Here is an 18705-nt window from a genome sequence, read left to right on the forward strand (position 1 = left end):
ATAATATTTTCATTATTATTTTTGTAATTAGAATGCCATGGCGTGGAAGGACATATTAAACTGCTCAATACACCTTGCTTAACATGGCGTGTTTAAAACATGGGAATTCTTCCAGGTTCTTTGTAGCTAATTAGCCTAATCAACTCAGGAGATGATGACGATCATTTGGTGCATCACATTCTACATCAGAACGCTCTAATATAACTCAACAAAAAACATCTCACTCACAAACACAAACACAAAAACACCTCATCAATTTATAATAGAAGACAAATAGAGATGTGCGCAAAGTAATCCAGGTAAGAAGGCCAACAGCAGACACTTCAAACACCTTTAACGATGGCAGCGTATCGAACAGATGAGTAGTGTGCATCACAACACAAACTCATGATCAGAATATAAAAGCTAGACATGTCAACTCGGGATTTGGCACAAAACTACCGAACTCCTCCTTTTGTTACGGCAAATGTCATGGCGAGCCGACGGATGCAGAACCGTCACATGTCGCAAAGAAGCAATGTGTGGATTGCATGGTTATACATAGCATTCCGGGTGGCAAGCAAAGCATGGAAATGTGAGGAGGAACCTGTGGTCTTGACTTTTGTTGTGGACAGAAATAGATTCTCGCGGAGGAATTAGTCGACAGAGGGTTCACAAACTGGGGATAAAAGCGGAACAGGAAGACAAACACATGGTTTATGAGTGGAGAGTGGCAGGAAGGAATGGAGAGTGGGGGTAGGGTGTGGGCACGAGGAAATGATGGCCTGTACTCTTGAAGGAATGAAGAGAGGAGCATGAGACACATGGAGCCCGCTCTACAAAAGAGAGAGGAAATGGATGAAGGAATGAGATGAGTGTTCAGCACATTCAACAATTATCCGAGCTTTTAAATGTCAATTGGGGAGGATAACCGGGTGCGGGATTCTGGATGATTCCACAACCATGGCTGGATGGGGGAGGACGGAGAGACGAGAGGGCAAAAGAAGCTAGACCAGAAGTGATGCGACATAAAACAGAATCCATCAATGTGCTTGCGGTGGGTGAGAAGAAAACCTTGGGACTCGGCCTGGTATTGCTTCCACTTATGAAGCAGATCAGAACACTTGTTGTAAACATTTCTCGGCTCATGAAGGAGCATGCCAATGCTTTCGCAAGAGATTAAGTAAATTAACAAACAAACAAAACACCGTTTCTGAACCTTACCCAAAGCAAACCATGGAAAATCATGGATATGGTTTGAAATGCACACATGTATGTTTTCCACTTTTATCCCAAATGATCTTCATGATTCTAGCTTTAGGTCTGGCGGATAGCTTAGAGGTATGCACACTCGTTCATGAGCTGTCTGGCCTGGATTTGAATCCTGATGCAGATATGAACTCCCATCCTGTTGTTCCATGAGCAGGGTGAGGCAACAGTGAGTACCCCATCCCAAGGAAGGACGTAAAACTCAGTGTCTCGTTAACCGGCATAAGCTGCTGGATGTTAAACATCCAGCAGAGTCTGTCGTGAAGAGGAGGCGAACCGTCACCGGCACCCTGAACAAATTACAAATTCGAGGGAATATTGCATCAGCAGAGCAACCACACTCCCAGAAATGATGAAAAACCACAGTCACGTGCTGCATACAAAATGAGGATTGTACATTGTGTGATAAGACCTCAGTCACATTTGCTCTACGGCGAGGATAAGGCAGCCGTACGCCCTCTGAATTGACAGAAACGTGCGGCGGCCGCAGAGAAACTGAGGTGGCCTTAGGGTGGCCCTATGCCGTTTGGCTATATTTTACAGGCCGTAGGGGCGCCGTGGAATAAAATCGCGGAGTTATAACTTTTTTCATTTCTATGCTCGCCGTAGCAATTAGACAAGCCAAGCTATGACGTAGATGCGTTCCACGTCGACCGTACGTAGGGCATGCGGTGGGCTTGCGTTTTCCGTGCGGCTGCCGTAAGCTCTTCTCAATGAAAAATGAATTTTCCAACCCCCAAAAAATTACGGCGGCCGCACTATTTACACGGTCGCCGTACGGTGGCCTTGCGGTCTGTGTGACTACCTGTGGGCAACTCAAGGTCGACGCACGGTTCCCTTACACCCGCCGTGCACCTACGTACGGCCTCCGTGGCAGTCTGCGTCGACCGTGCGTCCACCGTGCGCTACCGCTAGAGATCGGAGTATAGGTGTCTGCCTATACACAGTGGTGCCCCTAGAATCCGAATTTAATTCGTTCCAGGAGGCTGTTCGGATTGCGAAAAGTTCGGATTCAAAAAATATTTTCCCAATAAGAAATAATGGAAAGTGAATTAATCCGTTCGTGGACCCAAAGAAAACCCACTTTCAAGACACTTTAAACTGAAATTCCCCATGTTTAAGGTAAAATAGGATGAGTAAATGACCTTCGGTGGCGGTGTATTGTATGTAAACTGGTACAATCGCCACATCCAAAGGCCCACACAGGCTTGAGCTCCGGCCTGGGTTTCGATCGCTCGCGCACTCTGCGAGAGCGCTGCCCCCAGGGCAGCTCATCAAACATGATGCCCCCAGAACCACAATCACTTTCATCAAACGCATCGGGCTGATGTAATCATGGATATTCCAAATTACAACCGGTTTTGCTGTGAAATTCAATCCTTGCCCGACAGTCCGTCACACCACGTGATCGGATTGCTTATGTTGTTAATAATTAAATCACAAGAAGATTAAAAAAAAAATGAAGGTGAAAACACGAGGTAAGGCCTAAGTCAGATCTGGCTCGGCGCCCGGAGGGTCTACAAAATGTACGGACACTCGCAATTATAAAGTGGCAGCAGTATTTCTACGGTCACACAATGTAGCAGTCACACATGTTTTTATTTTTCGGGTAGCCGCACGGCGTGTTTATAAATTGTGGAGACCGAAAACGTGGGGGTGCCGTAATTTTTTGGGGGTTGGGAAAATTCATTTTTCATTAAGAAGAGCTTACGGCAGCCGCAAGGAAAACGCAAGCCCACCGTACGCCCAACATACGGTCAACGTGGAACACATCTACGTCATAGCTTGGCTTTGTCGAATTGCTACGGCGAGCGTAGAAAAGAAAAAAGTTATAACTCCGCAGTTATAATTCCACAGCACCTCTTCTTCTTCTTCTTCTTCTTTCGGTTGCTCCCGTGAGGGGTCGCCACAGCGGATCATCCGTATGATCCGCATAGTGATTTGGCACATGTTTTATGCCGGATGCCCTTCCTGACGCAACCCTGGTCGCCTCTTACGACACAGGGATATGGTACACCTATTTTAACCGGGGTATACACCGGCCCAGTATACTGGTACTCATTTCGCCGACCTCGGAAGGATGACAGGCTGAGTCAACCCCCTGGTGTATTAATTCAGTGGCCCAACGGGGCTTGAACTCAGGACCTCTTGGATCCCAAGCCGCTGCCCTAACCACTGCGCCAACACCAGGCTACATAATTCCACAGCGCCTCTACGGCCTGTAAAATATAGCCAAATGGCGTAGGGCCACCCTAAGGCCACCTCAGTTTCTCTGCGGCCGCCGCACGTTTCTGTCAATTCAGAGGGCGTACGGCCGCCTTATCCTCGTCGTAGAGCAAATGTGACTGAGTACTTCCACCAACGAACTGAATGAACAAAGCGCGAAGATGCGGGTCGAACAGGTGGGGGAGAGACGTAAACAAACATGAACGCTACGTTGTGTTCGGTTTTTTTAAATGTATTGGGTTTTTAGGGCCAAACTTTCTCGAAAAAAAATTGTTCGGATTCCAATTTGTTCAAACAGCTTGGCCATTAGGATTCTGTGGGACCACGGTATATTATAGTTATAGTATATTCAGTTATATATACTGGTATATTTTTATTTCAGTAAAAAAAAGGACTGGTATATATACCCACTCATTACCGTCCGTCTGGCCGCACTTTCGCCTTAGGCCCCCCCTGCGGTCGCCTTGCGGGCACCTTGAGGTCTCCTTGCATCTGCTTTGAAAATTATATTGCCGCCGCAGGGATGCCCTAAGGTCACCGTGCGAAATCAAATCAAAGACCGTACGGCACCCCACAATTTATAAACACGCCGTGTGGCTACCCGAATACTAAAAACATATGTGACTGCTACATTGTGAGACCGTGGAAATATTGCGGCCGCCGTAGAATTGCTAGTGGCCGCATATTTTGGAGACCCCACGTCAGCCGTGGCAAATGTGACCTAGGCCTAAGCAATATACAATATGCATACATACGTACCCACATCATGAGACTACTCAAATGTCTTCAGAGGTTCTGGAAGGTTTTAAAATCACTCTCGCTCAATCTACACACTGCACTCCACTACTTCCGTTGCAATGATTTGCATGTTTCCTACAGACCAAAAATGTGCATCTCAGACCACATGAGTCAAATGACACTGTTTGAATAAAAGTGACCTCAACATTCAAATGAGATTAAAGCTGAAATTTGTGCCTTTTCAGAACGCATTATGGTAGCATGTGATGATGATGTACAAATTACATACAAAGAGAATCAAATTGGGGAACCTTTCAGCCTACTCTTCAATCTTCGCTCAATTATCTCCTTTTTCTCCGATCCTCCACATCTACCTTTCCCCCCACCCCCGCCCTACCTGCACCATAACTATCTTTTTCTTCCCCTTCATTAGATCCCACCCCCCACCCATCACATGCGATCTTCCTGCAAAAATTAATTTTCTCTTCCATCTTCCCCTTTTCTGTTCCTTTCTTTGATTAATTTTTTTTAAATAAAGATTTGTTAAAATAATCCTCTCCCCTTGAATGGTTGAATTTGATTAATTTCCTTATTAAACGCACAAGTATTTATTAAATAGTTGATTATTTTGTCATTTGCACATGTTACCAAGTTTCAGCATTTCTTCCTTGTTTATGTTGTTCACCAATGTCTAGGAAGCTGTAAACGTTTGTGACTTTCATTGTACCCAGTTGTTCACAAATACCTTCTCTCCAGTATAATGGAGTCATCAGTGGATTTGGCATTAGTCCGTTACCGACCAAACCAAATTCGAACTCCAGAGCCCATCGCTGCCTCCAGACCTATCAACACACGATCCAATGATGAATCCTTGACGCACTCCGGTGGACCTCGGCGCCACCCCCGACGCACTCCGGTGGACCTCGGCGCCACCCTCGACGCACTCCGGTGGACCTCGGCGCCACCCTCGACGCACTCCGGTGGACCTCGGCGCCACCCTCGACGCACTCCGGTGGACCTCGGCGCCACCCTCGACGCACTCCGGTGGACCTCGGCGCCACCCTCGACGCACTCCGGTGGACCTCGGCGCCACCCTCGACGCACTCCGGTGGACCTCGGCGCCACCCTCGACGCACTCCGGTGGACCTCGGCGCCACCCTCGACGCACTCCGGTGGACCTCGGCGCCACCCTCGACGCACTCCGGTGGACCTCGGCGCCACCCTCGACGCACTCCGGTGGACCTCGGCGCCACCCTCGACGCACTCCGGTGGACCTCGGCGCCACCCTCGACGCACTCCGGTGGACCTCGGCGCCACCCTCGACGCACTCCGGTGGACCTCGGCGCCACCCTCGACGCACTCCGGTGGACCTCGGCGCCACCCTCGACGCACTCCGGTGGACCTCGGCGCCACCCTCGACGCACTCCGGTGGACCTCGGCGCCACCCTCGACGCACTCCGGTGGACCTCGGCGCCACCCTCGACGCACTCCGGTGGACCTCGGCGCCACCCTCGACGCACTCCGGTGGACCTCGGCGCCACCCTCGACGCACTCCGGTGGACCTCGGCGCCACCCTCGACGCACTCCGGTGGACCTCGGCGCCACCCTCGACGCACTCCGGTGGACCTCGGCTCCACCCTCGACGCACTTCGGTGGACCTCGGCTCCACCCTCGACGCACTTCGGTGGACCTCGGCGCCATCCGGTGGACCTCGGCGCGGACCTCGGCGCCATCCGGTGGACCTCGGCGCCATCCTCGGCGCCATCCGGTGGACCTCGGCGCCATCCTCGGCGCCATCCGGTGGACCTCGGCGCCATCCTCGGCGCCATCCGGTGGACCTCGGCGCCATCCTCGGCGCCATCCGGTGGACCTCGGCGCCATCCTCGGCGCCATCCGGTGGACCTCGGCGCCATCCTCGTCGCCATCCGGTGGACCTCGGCGCCATCCTCGTCGCCATCCGGTGGACCTCGGCGCCATCCTCGTCGCCATCCGGTGGACCTCGGCGCCATCCTCGTCGCCATCCGGTGGACCTCGGCGCCATCCTCGTCGCCATCCGGTGGACCTCGGCGCCATCCTCGTCGCCATCCGGTGGACCTCGGCGCCATCCTCGTCGCCATCCGGTGGACCTCGGCGCCATCCTCGTCGCCATCCGGTGGACCTCGGCGCCATCCTCGGCGCCATCCGGTGGACCTCGGCGCCATCCTCGGCGCCATCCGGTGGACCTCGGCGCCATCCTCGGCGCCATCCGGTGGACCTCGGCGCCATCCTCGGCGCCATCCGGTGGACCTCGGCGCCATCCTCGACGCCATCCGGTGGACCTCGGCGCCATCCTCGACGCCATCCGGTGGACCTCGGCGCCATCCTCGACGCACTTCGGTGGACCTCGGCGCCATCCTCGACGCACTTCGGTGGACCTCGGCGCCATCCTCGACGCACTTCGGTGGACCTCGGCGCCATCCTCGACGCACTTCGGTGGACCTCGGCGCCATCCTCGACGCACTTCGGTGGACCTCGGCGCCATCCTCGACGCACTTCGGTGGACCTCGGCGCCATCCTCGACGCACTTCGGTGGACCTCGGCGCCATCCTCGACGCACTTCGGTGGACCTCGGCGCCATCCTCGACGCACTTCGGTGGACCTCGGCGCCATCCTCGACGCACTTCGGTGGACCTCGGCGCCATCCTCGACGCACTTCGGTGGACCTCGGCGCCATCCTCGACGCACTTCGGTGGACCTCGGCGCCATCCTCGACGCACTTCGGTGGACCTCGGCGCCATCCTCGACGCACTTCGGTGGACCTCGGCGCCATCCTCGACGCACTTCGGTGGACCTCGGCGCCATCCTCGACGCACTTCGGTGGACCTCGGCGCCATCCTCGACGCACTTCGGTGGACCTCGGCGCCATCCTCGACGCACTTCGGTGGACCTCGGCGCCATCCTCGACGCACTTCGGTGGACCTCGGCGCCATCCTCGACGCACTTCGGTGGACCTCGGCGCCATCCTCGACGCACTTCGGTGGACCTCGACGCACTTCGGTGGACCTCGGCGCCATCCTCGACGCACTTCGGTGGACCTCGGCGCCATCCTCGACGCACTTCGGTGGACCTCGGCGCCATCCTCGACGCACTTCGGTGGACCTCGGCGCCATCCTCGACGCACTTCGGTGGACCTCGGCGCCATCCTCGACGCACTTCGGTGGACCTCGGCGCCATCCTCGACGCACTTCGGTGGACCTCGGCGCCATCCTCGACGCACTTCGGTGGACCTCGGCGCCATCCTCGACGCACTTCGGTGGACCTCGGTCCTTCTTTATTGCAAGTTTGCTTTGTGCAACTCTTGAACACATTAAATCCACACAGCATTCTATATATTTAAAAGAGTCAAACAATTGCTTACAATTATAGCCCTATAAAAATTTCACTCAAAACATATAAATTCCAACCTTGGAAATTGCTCGTACAGTGTTCAAAAGAAAAACTGTTTCTTCTATTAACAGTGAAACCAAACTACATTATCACCAGACTTGGTAGTGTTATGGTAAGAGCATCCGCACCAAGTCTGGGAGGTCGGCGGTTCAAACCCCGGCCGAGTCATACCAAAGACGAAAAATGGTACATGCTGCTTTCCGATTCCAGATCCTGGCACAAGCCACAGTCCCATCCTCAACTTCAACCCAATCCTACCTCTGTTCCCAACTCCCAACCTAACTGTAACCAGGTTCTTCTCCAAGTTCATGGATCCCCAAGGCAATTGTCTACTCTTTCCTGCCCTTAACCAGGACCATGGGTGTTTTGCCTGTGGTACAGAGTCTGCATTTTGTGTATATGACACTGCTCCGCTGAAGGGGAAAGAAGGGCAAAATGTTGCAGACGGAGGAATTGGACAAATAGAAATGCTCTTCACGTGCAATTATCTTGCTCTCGTGGGAAGTGGGAGGTGACCAAACTTTCCCACAAACAAAAGTGTCATGATATGGGATGATCTCAAAAAGAAGACAGTCATCAGGCTCCAGTTTTCTAACGAGGTGAAGGCAGTGAGGTTGAGACATGACAGGATTATGGACATCTTCGATTCTTTGATAAAAGTCTTCATCATCAGTAAAAATAAACACCAGCTGTATGTATGTGAACATTGAGAAATCCCAATCGTCCTCAGGACAGCATCTCAGATCATCCCCCATCCAAATCTATGACCTTTTCTACCCCCACCCCTACCCCAAGCCCACCTCCATCAAAATTTCTTTCCTGAGACTTTGCTTCTCCATCCATCTTTTCCACCCCATTTGTCCTTCCCCACCCCTCTTTCCTCCCCATACCCACTATTTGTCCAACTCTCCCTCTATTTTGCCCTTCAACTCTGCTGTTTGTGTCCCCCCCCCCCTCTCTCTCTACTGTTCCTGTTGTTCTGTTGCACCCTGATCTGTTCAGTGCACTACTACTAGCTCTTCCATAAGCCTGGACCTTGTATTCCAAAAAAAATTCTCCTTGGTTGACATCAATGCGGAGGAGGAAATTCCTCCTTGGGAATTGGAAAATGCCCCACCGAGTACGGTGAGAAAGGTGGGGCCATTATTGTGACGTCATTAGTACATGACTGCACGTCCCACAAGCTCAGTGGCTGTGTTTGTCTCATCTAATAATCTTGCGTTGTGTCATCGGTATGTCCATGTGCGTGCATGTGGTATAGCTCCACGATGAGCCTTCGATCCTGTAAATAATGAAGTAAATTTAAAAAATGGGACCTTACTTTTCTCAGATGTGAACAACTCAATAGAGATCAACACTAAAGTACACCAAGTGATTTAATTACCATACCTGTGTAATAGAATCCAGCGGAAGCGAGAGAGGAAGCTGAGATGTTGGCCTTTTTGGACCAACTAACAAAAGTGGCCAAGCGGACGTCAAACTGCTGCTTGTCTGGAGCATGAGGCTGATGGATACCCAGATGCAGGTCATCTGCACCAGCCCGTACCCTGTTGCCCGCACCTCTAGAATCCTGAAACAAACAAACAACAACAACAACAAAAAAAAAAAAAAATATATATATATATATATATATATATATATATATATATATATATATATATATATATAAAACACGTGACTCATAATGTATAAACATTAACAATTAATAAATTGCCTTTGTTAAAAACTTCAATGCACAAAGGCTCGTAATGTTTTCATTAAAAAGAGACAGAGCATTTCACAAAGAAATACGTGAAGTGCAATAACGAGGAGAGATCGCAGACCAGGCTTGAACTTGAACAGATATGATTACAAGGTTTATAGGATCGCAGGTTGCGAGACTAAGACAAGTACATGCAAATGTAACATTTCAGGTTAGACACCACGGGGATGTACATCGGTCAACCTTGACAAAGTCTCCTACAGTGAAACCACAAAGGACATGAGTTTTTCCATTAAAAACAGAATTAGTTACTTCCTGAACTTGCTTATCTTCCACTCACAGCAAAACCAAACAAAATGCCAGGAATTTTAGAAAGTATTAAAGGGGAAACTGCAATTCCAAACATTAACTGTGCGCAGATTCCAAGAGTTGACAATTAATTTCCAAGTGAATGCCCTCAAGGGGATTACCTATTAGGCAATGAATCATTAAATTGGAACACATGAGAAAAGAAAACAAGGTTCTAAAAAGTTGATAAAGATATTATTGCCCAATCAAAATGAACCGAGTGAGAAATCATCCAAAGAAAGGCTGCATAAGCATCCAAATCCAAAATGGCCTTCAATACTATTGCGAGCAAATAAAAAGAAACATAAACCTTTTAAAATCTCTAGTGTTGTTAACGACTAAAGAAATGGAAAACACACAAAGGACAGAAAATTCAGAAAAATGCTTCTTTTATTTAAATGGCTGCAGGTGGCATAATTTGCTGGGCATGCGGCTGTGCTTGCTGCAGGTAGTTTAACCCCAGGCCAGACAGCCAGAGGCGAGTCTTCGTACCTCTAGGCGATCTTACGAGCCCGTGAAAATGCTGTTTATCTTGCACTATTTACTGCAAACTGCAAAACGGAGTGGTGAGACATGGTAGAGACGTGAAGGAAGAAGTAGCTTCAGATAACGCGATCAAGTTTCCACCTGCACAGGTCCTCAGGTGAAGGACAAGCCACTGTTGAGCCACATATTGTTGGATAACAAGCGTTATTTATTAACAGTGATCTTGTGCTTTACTGTCCTGCACCTGATACACCAATGCGATCACCTAGTTTAGGACATATGTGCAAGAATAATGCATGGGCCCCTATAATAAGAGATTTGAAAGTAAGTGGCATCTTGAGTTTAAACTATACAGTAATATCTTGCTTAACGCTGCCCCATAGAATGCGGATTCATTAGAGAGTTCTTTTTCCTGGAGAAAATTTTAATAAAAAAATAACAATAATTAAATTAAATTAAGAAAATACATCACACACAGCTGCCACAATTGCTAGTACCATATGCACCTGCTCTGAGCTAATCAGCACTGTTTACTCCATCTTGGTTTTGCAGCAGGATGAACCTCCGGCTACATCGTCTCCCACCGCTGTCATGTTGGAAGAGTAGCAGAGTAGGAGTGACAGTAATTCTTGTTTTTATTGATGTTTGTACATGTTTTATAATTTGTTAATACTTACTGATGTTATTCTTATAATAATAATAATAATAATAATAATAATAATAATAAAATTGTTTCTACAATAATATTTACCATCTGTATTATAATTATTATTATTATTATTACCTCCGCCACCGAAGGTGAAGGATGTTATGTTTTCACCCCTTTCTGTCTGTTTGTTACTTGCAAAATCGAAGATTTTTCAAGTATATTGGTTACTGTCTTTGTCTGTCTGTCTGTCGCCTACAGGTTGTAATTTTAAACCGATCTTCACGAAACTTCACCACATGATAGAGTTTGTCAAAAGGAAGAAGCCGATTGTTTTTTTAGGTCAAAAGGTCACCATAGGCTAAAGGTCAACAACTTCGGTCAGATTTATAAAATCCTCCATTTTCATCTGATTGACTTGAAATTTGAAGAGGATTTATTTCAGGTCACTGAATTCAACCAGCCAAATATTTTTGAGGTCAACATCGACCAAAAGGTCAACATAGGACGAATTTCTAAAATTGTCAATTTTCATCTGATTGAATTGAAATTTGAAGAAGAGTTGCACATTTGGTCATTGAATTCAACCACTAATTATTTTTGAGGTCAAATTCGTTTTATGGATTTTGCAAGTATCGTGCTCTGCATGTCGTCTTCTTCTTGTTTGGTTATCTGTTTGTTTGTTTGTGTGCAAAGTATCTCAAAAAGCTGTGGACTGATCCGGATGAAATTTTGGACAGGTTGGGTGTGTGACAAGTAAGAATAGATTCGATTTTGGTGAAGAACCGGATCCAGATCTGAACACGGGAATTATTTAATTTTAAAAGTGATTCTTCACGATTGAGAGACAGGGCAAAAAACGATATAGTACTGTATAGCATGGAATTTCAAAAATGCATTGGGCCCAATATGTTCTCATGGATCAGGCATTACGTGGCAGAGGTACGCACTCTTCTGAATGCCCTTCTAGTTACGAGTGCTATTACCGATACCCCAATGAAACCCTGAAAGAAAGGGGAGAGGTCATCGATGCTCATATTTCATATGCACATTAAGTCTTGAACATCCCACCCCCTAATTTCCGACTGAAAAAGGAACAGTTTGAACCCCCCATCCCTGCTACTTACTCCGACCCGCTTCTCCCGACATTGTTGCACATGTACAAGGCAGGGAATTCCAAAACATCACTCACACCCCATTCAAGAAAGAAAGAAAAAAAATTCATATTGGGCACTTACAAGAGGAATGTTCCCAACATCAAGTCCACGAACAAATCTACAGCTTGGAAAACATCGACGATGCTCATCGATGGGACAGTCTGAGGGGTTCCAAGCCCTGAGGATTCCTTTGCAGACGAAACACTGTGTCCGATCATCCGTACCGACGTAGTAAAGTCCAGCAGTGGCCAGCTCCTCGATTGTGGGTTTGCCTTGTCTAGGCCATGACACAAAAGTTTTGAGGCGCGCTTCCTCACTGCACATTCCCGTATTTTCTGTTGGTATTCCACTCACTGGGTCAAACACTCGCTGACAACTGTTCTGCAGAAGCACCCGTTCCCTGGGCGGTTCGGTCAACACTTTTTGTTCCTGACTGGTACAATGGACACGACTCACGAAGCTGCATGTCGGTGATGCCTGCTTGTGCCTTTCCAAGATTTCGTCGTTATCTTTCAAGTTACCAATCTCGCAACCACAAGAAAAGCACTTCACGGTGTCATTGACACCCGTGGGGTAAAAGCCAGCACGCACGAGGTTCCTTATGAATAGCGGAGATTTTTTAGGGTAGCTCACAAATCGTCCCAACCGATAAATCTCCTGTGATAGATCTTCAGGAGGAACGACAGACATCATGCAACAGCCTGCAATGACATGAAGAAACCGTTTTACAAAAGCAAACAAACATGATGTATCATTCAAACTTTGCCAAGTAAATATCTAACTAAAAGCAGCCCCTTCAATGTTGGCTTTAAAATCTGTAATTTATCATGTAGGAAATAAGTCTGCAATCAAACCTGGCATTGTGAGTGGGTTATGGACTGAAGTTCACCAGAGGCACTCGACTCGAAGAAGTTAGACTGAGGAAGCACTTCCTTGTGGAAGCTGGATTTAAAACTGCCACAAATACGAACTGACTAAATTCTCATAACTAAACGATTACTCACTTGGCCCAAATTCTTTAAATACTTCTCATTTTGTAAGAATCACGAGTTTATTTTTGTTGGACATGCAATGGGAAACTGAAACAAGACCCACCGACGCACGGAAATTCTAACGAAATTTTGTGATTTATGGAAACATTTATCGATAATGGAAAAACCCATCACACTTTAACAAATCTCCCCTATTATGACACACTGAAATGCGCCAACATTTTAATACAACTGACCATCATTAACGATATTCAGAATCATACACCAAAACAAACTGCTCAACACACTTGTAAAACACTATCAGAAACCACAAAAAGCCACGTTCTTTATTCTAAGAATCTAAGGCAAGAAAAATATACCTCTCAGTCTAAAACACTCCTTACTGTACACACTCACAATTCAGGGTGTACTTCTATTTCACAATGATTCATGGTTAAAACATTCACGCATGTATGTGAAACACGCACAATTCACATTGTGTGGTGAAAACACAATGTGCTCATTCATGGCCAAAATATCACATAATGTCACTGGTAAGAAATGTGTAAGATTCCTGACGAGGTTCAACTTTAGTTGCTCCCAGTCATATTTTTTGTTTGTTTTACATCAATAGTAACCTGTGTTTTTTTTTGCTTTTTTATAAGAGGGGGTTTTCAGGGTCCAGTTTCCTCCACAGGCAGATCCAATTCTTCCTGCTCTGAGAGAGCAACCTCCAAAGCTAAGGATACATACAGTTCCAGATTCATCTCCTCTGACAGATATAAAAACCAAAGTTACTTATTTTTTATTTTAAAATTTAATTTAAAAAAAAGTACATTTATTTTTTATTTTAAAAAGAGGAGAAACGGTGTGGTGGGGTGGGAGTGGGAAAAAGTGAGATGAGGGAGGGGATGGTGGGATGGGAAGAGGGAGGGGAAGGGGTGGGTGGGAGGCCACAGAGAGGGGGGGGAGGAGTGGGGTGGGAGTCTGGGGGGAGGAGTGTGGTAAGAGGACGGAGGGAGTAGGTTGGGAGAAGGGAAAGGAAGGGAAGGGGTGGTAGGAGGTACTGCCGTTGCCGGGCAACGCCGGGTACCTTTGCTAGTAATCAATATAAAGAAGAAAATGTTTGTTTGTGTATTTATTTGCTTGTTTATGCATTTGAACCCTGCAGGAACCAATGTAACCAAACCTTGCATGACCTCTTCTTTCATCCAGAGGAAGGTCAAGGGCTATGTTTGGATAAAAATAAATAAATTTGAAAACGGATAATTGGCCTTCAGGCCTCGATTGGTCTTGTGCGAATACACTACCTGCGTTTTTTTTTTTTTTTTCTTGGAAGCAATCGAGTAAAACTTATTGTGAAGATCATGTTGAGGTTGTAGTGATTTGTCGGCAACAACAAAAATTTAATTATCATAGTGTTTACATGTGCGCTTGTTATTAAAAAGATTGCTTTACACAGGTTTATTATAACACTTCTATGTTCAGGCCTCGAGCGAATACGTTGCTTAGAGACTGCCGCAAATCAAGCAATACGTGTTGTGAAAATCATGTTGAGGTCAAATTATGTATCTTAGGGTCCTGAGCTCGAGCCCTGTTGGCCACCGAGTTAACACCAGGTGGGGTAGATTCAGCCCGTCATCCTTCCGAGGTCGGTAAAATGAGTGCCAGCTTGCTGGTATACTGTGTCGGAGTGGTGACCCGTCCAGGAATGTGCCCAATAGCCAAGGATGGATATCATGTATGCAAGCTAACAATGGAAACTGTGTATTCCCTTGGTACGTTTCTCTCTGACCTTTAATCCTCCCCAACTCTGTATGATCCATCTGTTGCTTTTTTAAACTTTAATCAACACACGATGAAGGATCAACACACAAACGTGCAAGATGAGCAGCCTCCAGGTCAGATGAAACTACAGAGCAGACGCGGGCTTAAGTTGAGGATAAACGTGCAAGACAAGCAGCCTCCAGGGCAGCATGTTGGGAATCCTTGTGAAGTATTCTGATACAAGTCCAAGATTGGAAATTCATACAAAACTATACGGCCAACATTCCCTAATTTGTCATCCAGGAAATACTTCAATACATATTGCATTGAATTTCCCTGGGCAACGCCAAGTACTTCAGCTAGTAATCAATATCTCCTGAACACTGTGATCCTCTCAACTTCAGGCCGGTAAACTTGCTTCTATAAAGTACGGTCATAGAATCCAATGTCACAGACAACAGTGAGCCTTTCATTTTCTTAAATGGCCTGATCTCTGACCATCAGTTTGGATTCAGTCCGAACTAACCAGTTTTTGATATGCTGGTCCTTCCTCTCAACAAAAGATGGAGGCGCCGGATCTCAAGCAAGAGGTCAGGCCGTATCTTGACATGCCATGCATCTGCTTGGAGAATACTAGAGCCACACTCTTCCTTTGTCCTACTGTTTTCTCATCACACCTCTTTTCCTGGCTTGTCGATTTCCTCCATTCATGCAATGAGCAGGTAGCTCTCAATGGAATAATTAACCTCCACCATTATCTCATATTGAGTGCTTCAAGGCAGCGTCTTGGGCCCAGTTATGTTCAAAGTATATATTAGTGACCTCCCCGACTTTACGCATGACTCCACATCATATCGTCCAGTTACACATCTTACTGACAAACCGGCAGCAGTGACCTACCTCTCTGCTTACTTAGAACACATCAGATTCAAAACTTGCATTCTTACCGTCTCTCTGGAAGAATCCTCAAAATAACACACCGAACAATTCCCACAATCAACCAGTTATTTTTCATGACAAATCTCTTTCATGAGTCTCTCAAATTTTCATGGCATCAGTTAAGACCTCTCCTTGGCAGACACATAGAGGTTGGACAAAAAAAAAATTGGAAACCTGTAAAAACGTGATATATTCATTAAGAGTAAGGAACCCCCCCCTCCCCCCACCCCCGCTTGCAGACAAGGCAGCATCAATCCGATACATGATGGACTGGTACGGGTTCTGTACATCCAATAGGAGTATTACACCATTCCTCAATCAGAAAAGCTTCAAGTTATTTGAGGTTGATTGGGGGAAGAAATCCGCTCCTGGCTTGTTCTCAAGAATTGACCAAAATGAATCAATTCTATTTAATCCTGGTGATTGAGCAAGCTGGGAAAGATGTTTTCCTTCACTCTCACTGTGTATTGGAGCATTATCATCTTGGAAAATGGCACCTCCTTCAGGAAACAAAGTTTGTATCATGGGATGCAATTGATCATCAAATATGGCATCATAGTCATTAGCAGCTACTCTCTCATGTTTTGGAATAATCAGGCCTAAGGATTTCCATGAGATTGCTGTCCAATTAGAGCCGACTCTATGCACAACTGCTGGTAGAAAGTTGTCGGGGATGTTGGCGTCCCTGGTCTGTCGCCAAAACATAGACACCACCATTTGATGGGATTAGGGTAAAGGAGTACTCATCTCACATTTCTCCACTGCTCCAAAGTCCAGTCCTCGTGTTCCCCGCACCACTTTTTGCGGGATAACGTATTTATTTTTATAATCAAGTATTTGTGTACGACCGCTCTCCCAGGAAACTCCATGTTGAGTAACTCACATCGAGTTGTTCTGATAGACGTCCGTTGGGTTAGTTTTGGATTCAGTTCTGCAGCCACTTTTTGTACCTGTTGTCCTGAGATTTTTAGTGATGTCAGGATGTCAGGTCAGGTTTAGGGTTTCAGCACCGACAGGCTTATCGCTGGACTTGGTATTCCAATGCTGATGGTGTGACAAAGGAGATTGACCATGTGCTCGTTGATGGTCGCTGGAGGATGATCCAGAACTGCATGGTCTACCGGAGTACTCAGTTCCTCAATACTGACCACAGGCTTGTTGTAGCAACTCTGAAGTTGCAGCATAAATCCAGGAGAATGTGACCATCGCAGCCGAGGCTGGATGTTGGCAAGCTCAAGGATGAGAGGGTAGCTGAGGAGTTTGTGAACAGGCTGAGGGAAGATTTGGGGAATCCTGAAGAGTTGTAGAGTGCCTTCAAGACCACCGTCCTTGATGATGCCAGTGGATGTCTTAGAACTCACCATAGGGTGAAGAAGAATTTTAACTCTCAGGAGACACTGGATATCATTGACCAGAATCACAGGACCAGGCTGAATGGCAGAGCTGAGCTGTTCAGGCAGCTGATGTGTAAAACCTGTATGTGCACTAATGGCGGACAAGGAGGCCTGTGTGCGAGGAATCTGTGAGGTGGTAGAGCATCACCAATGGTCAGGTGATTCTCATTCTGCTTACAGGAAAATTTGTGCATTGCGTTCCTCCAAGCCCATCCCACGGTGTACTGCAGTGAGAGCAGAGGGTGGTAGGCTCTTGACAGAGGAGTCCGAAGTGAAGGCCCGCTCAGCTGGTTACTTTGAGCGGCTGTACCAGCCTGATCCACCAGCTGTCGAATTGGATGCAAGGGGTGTTACAATCCCTGTTGCTGACCCTCTAATCAACTGTGGTGCACCTTCGTTTGTGGAAACACAGGCTGCGGTGAACCGGTTGAAATGGGATAAAGCTCCTGGGATCTGTGGCATCCCTGCTGAATCTCTCAAAGCTGGTGGAAATGCTGTACTCATGTCTTTGCATGCAGTTCTGTGCTCTGCCTGGAACACAGGCATCATCCCAACTGACTGGAAGAGAGTCCTTGTTGTCCCTCTCTGGAAAGGGAAGGGTGATCGTTAAGACGCTGCTCTCAGTGCTGGGCAAGGGCGTTGCTCAGATAATTCTTGATCAGGTTCGTCACCATCTGCTTGACCACCAGCATCCACAGCAGTCAGGCTTTACACCAAAGAGGTCAACGATTGACCATATCCTTGCTCTTCAGGTCCTCACCGAACGCAGATGAGAGTTTCGGCAGGGGCTGCTTGCAGCCTATGGTGATCTCTGCAAAGCGTTTCATTCAGTGAATCGGTAATCCCTCTGGAGGATTCTTGGTCTTCGTGGGGTGCCACCAAAACTGATCAATCTGATGTCTGAACTATACTCTGGTACTGAGCGTGCTGTGAAATGTCATGGTTCCATCTCTGACTTATTTCCAGTTGTTACTGGAGTACTTCAGGGGTGTGAACTGGCCCCCACACTTTTCAACACTTGTATGGACTGGATTCTGGGGAGGATGTCTGAGAGATCAAACTGCGGTGCATCGTTTGGGAATGTCAAGATCTCTGACCTTGATTTCATAGATGATGCCTTCATCTTTACGGACACTCTGAATATCCTTTTGGGGGCCCTCGAGGTGCTGAATGAGGAGTCACAGCTGCTGGGATTGCGTGTTTCCTGGGTCAAAACTAAGATCCAGGCTTTCATTGACATCTTGGCTGCTGCTATCCTGTCTGTACCTGTTTGTGGTGAGGATGTTGAGGCCACTGAGAGATTCACTTCCCTTGGCAGTGATATTCATGACTCTGCTGGCTGTGAGCCAGAGGTCAACAGACATCTGGGTCGGGCCTGGGGTGTCATGGATTCACTGGATCATAGGGTGTGGCGCTGCCGGTGCCTGTGTGGGAGGACGAAAGTCCGGGTCTTCAGGTCCTTGGTGCTTCCAGTCTTGCTCTATGGATGTGAGACGGAGACTTACTTACTTTGGTACCAGGTCTCTTCGGAGAATCCCTGGCTATCGCTGGTCAGACTTTGTGTCCAACGAGCGGTTGCTGAGAGAGACCCAAATGAGATTTGTTACCTTCATAGTCCGTGAGCATCAGCTGTGGCTGTATGGACATGTTGCTTGTT

The 18705-nt window shown here is 47.4% G+C and overlaps 1 protein-coding gene across 8 annotated transcripts in view; it reads right to left on the reverse strand.

The window, feature by feature from the left end:
• Positions 1 to 18705, reverse strand: part of LOC147011392 (baculoviral IAP repeat-containing protein 7-like) — a 51140-nt gene that overhangs the window by 12465 nt on the left and 19970 nt on the right. For 7 of the 8 annotated variants that reach the window (XM_085857671.1, XM_085857675.1, XM_085857673.1 and 4 more), the window contains 2 exons: positions 12059 to 12678; positions 9028 to 9208 (listed from right to left, as the gene is read on the reverse strand). In XM_085857671.1, coding sequence (XP_085713797.1) covers positions 9028 to 9208; positions 12059 to 12670 — 793 coding nt within the window. In that variant the 5' untranslated portion in view covers positions 12671 to 12678. Of the gene's footprint in view, positions 1 to 9027; positions 9209 to 12058; positions 12679 to 12831; positions 12932 to 18705 lie in introns of all 8 variants that reach the window. The other variant, XM_085857670.1, reaches the window with a different exon arrangement.

This window comes from Eptatretus burgeri, chromosome 15, assembly GCF_056783735.1.
Source record: "Eptatretus burgeri isolate ZD-2024b chromosome 15, Ebu_testis_v1, whole genome shotgun sequence".
In the NCBI taxonomy this organism is placed as follows: domain Eukaryota; kingdom Metazoa; phylum Chordata; class Myxini; order Myxiniformes; family Myxinidae; genus Eptatretus; species Eptatretus burgeri.